The sequence below is a fragment of the Notechis scutatus genome, chromosome 3 (genome assembly GCF_049901735.1).
Source record: "Notechis scutatus isolate UNSWTSFEM ecotype Mainland chromosome 3, rNotScu1.2, whole genome shotgun sequence".
Taxonomy (NCBI): Eukaryota; Metazoa; Chordata; class Lepidosauria; order Squamata; family Elapidae; genus Notechis; species Notechis scutatus.
In genome coordinates this window covers 53,394,403-53,402,542 of record NC_142011.1, presented here as the reverse complement: position 1 = coordinate 53,402,542, position 8,140 = coordinate 53,394,403, and the positions used below count along the sequence as shown (strand labels likewise).

The following is an 8,140-nucleotide window of genomic DNA, read 5'->3' as shown; positions in this document are numbered from 1 at the left end:
TGCTACCCACACAAGCAAACCTTTTTGCTTTTAGGAATAAATAAATGTCCTTTCCTCACAGCATGTCTGGATTTCATTCCAATTAGTTCTTCTGAACTCCAGCTCAAATTGGGACACCAAATTATTCTTCTGACAAGTTCTAGAAGATTATAGTTCAAAGTATCCAGAATTTCCTCATTTAATCAACTTTATCTTTTATTTTAAAATGAAAATTTCTATTTCCTAGATACAGTATTCTGCAATAGATGGTTAAATGTCTCATTGGCCAGTAAAGAAAATGTACAATTTGGAAGAGCTTGGAATTAAAATTAATACACTGTAGTCCAGATTATCGCCAATCAAATGGAATGGCAGAGCAAAAATTCAAACTATTAAATCAATACTTTAACTAGTCACGGTGTCCAACCTTGGCAACTTTAAGACTTGTGGACTTCAACTCCCAGAGTTCCTCAGCCAGCAAAGCTGACTGAGGAATTCTGGGAGTTGAAGTCCACAAGTCTTAAAGTTGCCAAGGTTGGACACCCTGCTTTAAGTAGTCACTGCAGCAGATTAAGAATTTCATTTTAGTTTCATTGGAATTTCAGAATTCCACACCTGTGACTGGCCTGGAATAAACTCCAGGTATAAAATTGTTCTCTACCTAGTTTTATAGCCCAAGTTTCTCTCAGGATTGTGTTATGGGATTGCAGTTGCTGTGGGTCAAGCAAAATAAGGATTATGATCAGTCAGCAAAATCACTGGCAGTATTTTAGGCATAAGATGTAATGTTCCTGAAAACAGAAGAGGGCTGGCAACTGGCAAGAATAATAATAGCATCACACCCAGAACCACAATTATTCTACACTGAGACACCATTGAGAAGTAGATATTGAGGTAATAGAAGGCACCTGACAGAGAATCAAGCAATTGTAATTGCAGTAGAAACCTAGATAGAACTAGAAGCTTAAAACCTTGACTTATGACAATTGAGCTGGAAAATTATGTTAAGTGAGACATTTGTTAAGTGAATTTTGCCCCTTTTCTGACCTTTCTTGCCACAGTTGTTAAGTACATCACTGCCATTAATAAATTAGTAACGCAATTTTAAGTGAATCTGGCTTCCCAGTTGACTTTGCTTGTCAAAAGATCAGAAAAGGTGATCACCTGATCCTGGGATACCGCAAGTCGTAAGTATGAACCAGTTGCCAAGCATGATCATGGTGATTTTATAAAAGTCATAACTGTGAAAAATGGTCGTAAGACACTTTTTTCAGTGCTGTTGTAACAGTCCCTAAATGAACTGTTGTAAGTCAAGGAGTACCTGTAAACCAAAAACAAGTGGATTAAATGTCTTCCATTTCACCAATGATACAATCTGAAAAGATGCAGGTCGAAGGTGGTTTATGTCATCTTAAACTCGGGAGTCACAAGCAATTGTTGCAGAATTGCTGCAGTCTCCAGAAACTCGTTTATCCATGGATGGATGGATGGATGGATGTGATGAGCTGCTGTTCTGGGGGCTGAACTCTGGGACCTATTCCAGAATCCATTCAAGGGATAACTCAAACTCTCCAATTAAGGTCATTTAGGAAAGAACAATGTCTTAATTCACTGAGACCCTTCGCCATGCTCCGATTGCAACGACCCAAAACTATCCTCCACAGCCCACACCAGGGGTCTCCAACCTTGGCAACTTTAAGACTTGTGGACTTCAACTCCCAGAATTCCTCAGCCAGCTTTAGTCGCCAAGGTTGGAGATCCCAGCTCCACACAGCACCTTAAGCTCCGAATTCGCTCGCGATCCTATTTAACTACGAACCTCCTTTCAATCGTGTATCCATGTGGGAGGGGGACACGTCACTCCATAAGCGCCGCCTCCTGACGGCCTCTATTCAAAGAAACCCCGCCCCAAACCTGAAGCGGCTTATTCTCGTGGCTTGCCTGATCTCTCATCTCGCGAGACTAGGCGCTGTAATACCGGCGGAAGTGAAAGCCTGGTCCTTTTCCCGCTGAAGCGAGGCGTCAAGATGAGGTACGTGTGCATCTGTTCTGGGGCCTTAAACAGAATCCGCCGCCATCCTTGCTCTCGGGATCCAGTCGAGTGGCGTTGACTAGGGGTCGGGGATGGTGAGCCAGTGGAACAGGCCTGGGGCAAGGAGCCTGACACGGAAGGGCGCCGTCGTTCTTCTAGACGCCCGGTCTTAACCGTCGGTCTTGAGGGCCATATTCGCATGCCCTGATTCTCAGATCCAAGGCCGTATCTGCCGATCCAACGAAGCGGGCTGCTTCGGTATGCGATTAATTCATTAGTCAAAGAGCAGTTTTTAAGGGGTCCCTTCTTTGCAATGGAGTCGGATCCGAGTAGATTCTGTATTAAAGTTGCATAAGCTTCCCTTGGGTGACATTGTTCTTCTCGATAGCCAATTGCACAGTAGTTGCTACTAGCCCTTGATACATAACAGTATAATTTGTTTCCATTCACTTACTCTCAATATGAGTGAATGTCAAAAGCCATATCAAGGGAAAGCTCCTGTCCAAATAGCATGTTGGGTGGGTGGGGTTGCTTTTCTTTGGTCTCCAGAAACACATTGACACGAATCTGAAAGTCTCTATGGGTTTAACTTGACATACGTTTTTCCATAGCAGCAAAGTCTCCCGTGACACGCTGTATGAAGCTGTGAAGGAAGTCCTTCAGGGGAGTCAGACAAAGCCCCGCAAGTAAGAACTTTAGAAGACCTATCGAATAAAGTTAATTTGAGTGAACCAAGCACCAGTTTGCTATAGCTGCAGTGAGCACATCCTTCATGCATAACTGAGATTAGCATTTGACAGAATTTCTCTGCAGTTGGAAGGAAAAAGGAGCTGTATCTGATCATGGATTGGAGTGTTTGCGCGACTGTCTGAAGGAAGACACATTAGCAGGAGCTGGAATCAGCATGGCCACTGTGAAATCCTGAATCTTTTGGAAAAACAATAGATCTTACTTAGAATAGATAGAATAGAATACTTTATTGGCCAAGTGTGATTGGATACACAAGGAATTTGTCTTGGTGTAAATACTCTCAGTATACATAAAGAAAAGGTACATTCGTTAAGAATCAAGAATCATAACGTACAACACTTAATGATAGGGTACAATCAAGAATCAAGTCATACTAGGAAACAGTCAATATAAATCGTAAGGATACAAGCAACAAAATTACAGTCCTACAATCACAAGTGGGAGGGGATGGGTGATAAGGAGTGATGAGAAGATTAACAGTAATAGTATTGTACACTTTGTAAATAGTTGAACAGTGTTGAGGGAATTATTTGTTTAGCAGAGTGATGGCTTTTGGGAAAAAACTGTTGTGCCTAGTTCTGGTGTGCAGTGCTCTATTGCGTCATTTTGAGGGAAGGAGTTGAAACAGTTTATGTCTGGGATGTGGGGTCTGTAAATATTTTCACAGCCCTCTTTTTGACTTGTGTAGTATACAGGTCCTCGATTGAAGGCAAATGGGTAGTAATTGTTTTTTCTGCAGTCCTAATTATCCTCTGAAGTCTGTGTCTGTCCTGTTGGGTTGCAGAACCAAACCAGACAGTTATAGAGGTGCAGATGATAGACTCAATAATTCCTCTGTAGAACTGTATCAGCAGCTCCTTGGGCAGTTCTCCAAGAAGCTTATTGTCAGCTCATATTGGAAAGTTCTGTGTAACAGTATAAAGCAGTAGTTCAATTATATCTCTTGGATAGTATTAATATCAATTGCAGCTGTAAATTATTGTAAACATTACAAATATTCTATACGAGAACAAAATAGTGCCTACACTGAACAGAAAGCTGTGGGGTTTTTTTTAGTTTTTAGCAGTTGATTCTAATACTATCCAAGTTTTTATAAGCTTGCATGATGAAAACGGGTTGTTTCGAGTAATTATTTGCAAATTTAGTCTAGTGGTTAAGGCATCAAGCTAGAAATCAAGAGACTGAGTTCTAGTCCCATTTTAGGCATGAAAAAACCAGCTGGGTGACTGGCCCAGTCATTCTCTGTCAGTTCTACCCATCTCACGGATGTTGGGCATATAGGAAAATTCATAGAAGGGATAATTTACTCAGTACTGATATATTTGTGCCAAATGCTTTCCTTTAGAAAGTAAAATTCATCTTAAATGAAATTGTCATTTCATGTATTCAGGGGCCTCTAGATGTTTTAAAGTCCAATTAAATACAGCCATAAGCATGTAATCTGAGTAGAGGCTATAATTCCAAAACTACTGAAGGCCATCTGATTGCTTTCTCCTACTGTATTCAATTGTCCTCAGTTTTTTTACTCAAATATGTATTCTGTTTTCTTTACCTAGGTTCTTGGAGACTGTGGAGTTGCAGATCAGTCTGAAAAACTATGACCCTCAAAAGGACAAGCGTTTTTCTGGCACTGTCAGGTTTGGCATTCTTCTTGTACCACCCAGCCTTCTGCTTGCACCCTCTCCCTGTTAGAAGTCTTTGAATTTGGTTTACATTCAGACAGCCTGTTGGCTTGTAAAATCTGTGGTAGCTGGGTGCAATGCTGAATTGCCAGGGTAGTTCAGTTCACCTCACTGTATGCAGCGGGTGTGGCTGGACGGACCCCTACCCTGGGTCTTAAAACATCAGGGGAGGTATGGTGAGGCTCTTATGCTGATCCTGCCGATCATTTTTAAGAAGCCAGAGGTAGATCTTGGTGCACAGAGAAGTACTGGCTGTCCGGTAAGATTTGTCAGCACCAGTTTTGAAATTTTTTTTTTTTTTTTTTTTGCCATTTTGTATAACTTGTTGATAGGAGGTGGCTATTGTGATGATCTCTTTGCTCTGTTAGGCTCAAGTCGGCTCCGAGACCTAAGTTCTCTGTCTGTGTCCTGGGGGATCAGCAGCATTGTGATGAAGCAAAAGCCGTTGACATCCCACACATGGATATAGAGGCCCTTAAAAAACTGAATAAGAACAAAAAGCTAGTGAAGAAATTAGGTGAGCAAAATTAAAAAGAATATCCAAGATTTTAACGTCTGATAAAGTTGAATTATCTCTTTCTTTTCTGTACCATGTTAGATTCACTTTGGTTTAACATTCTTGTGGCTAATAGTGAAAAGCAATATGGTATATTCATTCCCAGCCATCCCCCTCCAACAACTCCAAATAAAGAATGTAAAGCAGAGGCATAATTTGAGTTCTTTGGACTGAAAAGGGATGGAGTCAGAGGTCTCCATTTCATGGTAATGTAGCAAAAGAGGAAGCATATTAACATTGTGGTTTGTTGCAGCCCTGATCTCAAAAGAACTTTGTACCCTAATAATTGTGCTGTTAATTGCTTTCCAATTACGTTATGCTGTAAGGAGTTCTTCAGCAAATATGTGTTAACTATTTCCAGCAGTCTAGCACCTGGTCCTTATTTTAGTTGCCTCAGTAAATAGTTTGATACTGCCTTAAGGAAGCTATTTAAAACCAAATTATATTAGAGAATATTTTTCTGATTTGGACAACCTAATCTATTAAGACATTTTTATTAATTTGTTTTATTTGTTTGCATTTACATTGGTAGGCCATACAAACGTTTAAATTGTTCATTTTAAGCCATTAAGAGATGCTTGATTGCTGTGGGATATGAACCCAATAAATATTAATTGGCTTTTAAAATATTTTATTGGAATACGGTTTGAATTGGTACATGAACAACATCCATATGTACTATTCTGAAATGTAAAAGCACCCCTTAGTATAAACTTACGCCTTCTAGCATAGTGCAGCTTGTATCCGCTAATCTTAAATTTATTTTGTCCTATATGTTGATGGGTTTGGAACTGTTTACATGCCTGTTTCTGCAGCAGTTATTGTGGAATATCTACTATGACAGGCTCCTGTTATGTCTGATAGTCAAGGTTCTGTACAAACTGAGGACAGCTACTCCTAAGGGAGTATTTGGTATATCCTGAGGGTAATTTGTAATTGTTTAGTTGTGCTCAGTCAAGGAGCCAGCTTGGAACTATTACTGAATTAAAACAACAGGGTCCCTGAGTGGGGGGAGGGGGGTAATGATATTACCAAGCACAGGAAGAGGAGTACATGGGTCAAATAGTGTAAGAACCACTGTTCTAGATCATGTAAGAATATACCTGAAGTAAGCAAACGCTGAAGTGTTTATTTGGCCCCCAACTAAACAAAATCTGGTGATTCTGAGAGCATATTGAATTTCTCTTTGTGCCTGAGAGAAGCACATCTGAAATGTTGCTGGGCATGCAGAATACATTTTTTGTTTTTATTTTTGAAAGAAGTGTATAATTTAAGACCATACACACAAAAGCACTCGGAGGAGTCTAGATTGTTGCATTCCATATTGTTAACATGTTTGCAGATACTTGAGATGAGTCTTGAATGTTTTCAGTATTGTGTATTTTTATTTTATACAGCCAAGAAATACGATGCTTTCCTGGCTTCTGAATCCTTGATTAAGCAAATTCCTCGAATCCTGGGGCCAGGACTGAATAAGGCTGGCAAGTTCCCTTCTCTTCTCACTCACAATGAGAACATGGTGGGCAAAGTAGATGAAGTGAAATCCACAATCAAGTTTCAAATGAAAAAGGTATTTTTAAAAATTCCTTACATTTTGCAGTATGTATTTTTATTGGGGAAAAAATAATTTCTACTATTCTCTAAAGCAGGCCCACAGAAAATTGTCTCGCTGAAGAAGGAAATAATATTTTGAAATCTAGAGAGTCACTTTGCAGAGTGAGATGACACCATATAAATTTAATGAATTAAAAAAATACATCTATTGAGTTAGGTTTTCTCTTCAATATCAGTGAAGTGTAGGAAGAATGGAAAAGCACCTAAAATTGATTTATCCCTTCTAATTTGCACAATGGCACCATATTTTGTATTAGAAGAACAATACTGTATTCTTCGTTACAAATAGTTACAAGAATCCCCAAAACACTGCAGTTGTTTTTCTAAAGGCTTCAGTTATTTGCATCTATCCAGTTTTATGGAAAATTGAACATCCTGGCCATACCAACTTGAGATTGATTTTTTTAGAACAAAATCATTTATTCCTATTCAATTGTAACAAATTTGCATCTTGTGTTCTTCTAGGTGCTGTGTCTTGCTGTGGCAGTTGGTCATGTGAAGATGACTGAGGATGAGTTGGTCTACAACATTCATTTGGCAGTCAACTTCCTTGTATCTCTGCTGAAGAAAAATTGGCAAAATGTGCGAGCCTTGTACATCAAGAGCACCATGGGGAAACCCCAGCGCCTCTACTGATGGCAATATAGATACATATATTTCAACTAACAATACAGTTCTTTTGAGCTAATTTACTAGTGTGTGAGTTTTGATTTTTATAAAATTATATTACACAGAATCACTGAAAACTCCTTTTAATCGTGAGAAATGTTCATGCTCCAAATGATAAATTAGACTTCAAAAAACCCTGGCATATCGTGAACTGGTATTCAGTATTTATGAAAGCATGCAAGTCCTTGACTTAAAACCATTTGTCTAGTGACTATTCAGAATTAAAACACACTGAAAAAGTGCCATTTTTAACTTTGGTCACTAGACAAATGGTTTTAAGTGCTGTTTTTCACAAATAAGGCCATTGTACCACCCCTGTGGTCACGTGATCAAAATTCAGGTGCCTGGCGACTTGAACAAAGTCAATGGGGAAGCCTAATTCATTTAACTTGCTAACTTAACTGCAGATATTAACTTAACTGGCAAAAAAAAAAGGTCATAAATGGGGTAAAACTCAACTATTTTGTTTAGCAATGGGAATTTTGGACTCGATTGTGGTCGTAAATCAAGAACTACTGGTATTTTGCTTTCCCCTAAGTGTAAGAATGTGTTCCTTCACATGTCCAAACTAGAAATCGTGAAAAATTGTGTTGGCTGTGAGCAGAAAAAACATACTGGATTAGAACAAGTATAACTCCTTTATTGGAACAATATGGTCAAAAATATCTGACTTATTTAATATTTTGTTATCAGAGATTCACTCTCAGTCCAACATGCCTCACAGGGTTGTGGAGAAAATGGGAGAAAAATGATGTGTTGGATATATTCACCGTTTTGGATTATTTGTAAAAAATGTGGGGTACAAATAAGTGACAACATGAGTTGCATAAACCCAAAACCGGCGCAATGTGACAGTGA

At 39.1% G+C, this 8,140-nt stretch overlaps 1 protein-coding gene across 2 annotated transcripts; it reads left to right on the top strand.

Moving 5' to 3' along the window:
- Positions 1-1,880: 1,880 nt before the first annotated feature.
- Positions 1,881-7,301, top strand: RPL10A (ribosomal protein L10a). Of its 2 annotated transcripts, none has more exons than XM_026677902.2 (6): positions 1,881-2,011; positions 2,626-2,697; positions 4,318-4,398; positions 4,812-4,960; positions 6,397-6,569; positions 7,079-7,301. In XM_026677902.2, the coding sequence occupies exons 1-6, from the start codon at positions 2,007-2,009 to the stop codon at positions 7,247-7,249; spliced, it is 651 nt and encodes a 216-aa protein (XP_026533687.1). In that variant the 5' UTR covers positions 1,881-2,006; the 3' UTR covers positions 7,250-7,301. The 2 variants fall into 2 exon arrangements, with proteins under 2 accessions (XP_026533687.1, XP_026533909.1); XM_026678124.2 differs by having other exon boundaries at positions 1,896-2,011; positions 2,623-2,697.
- Positions 7,302-8,140: the final 839 nt, after the last annotated feature.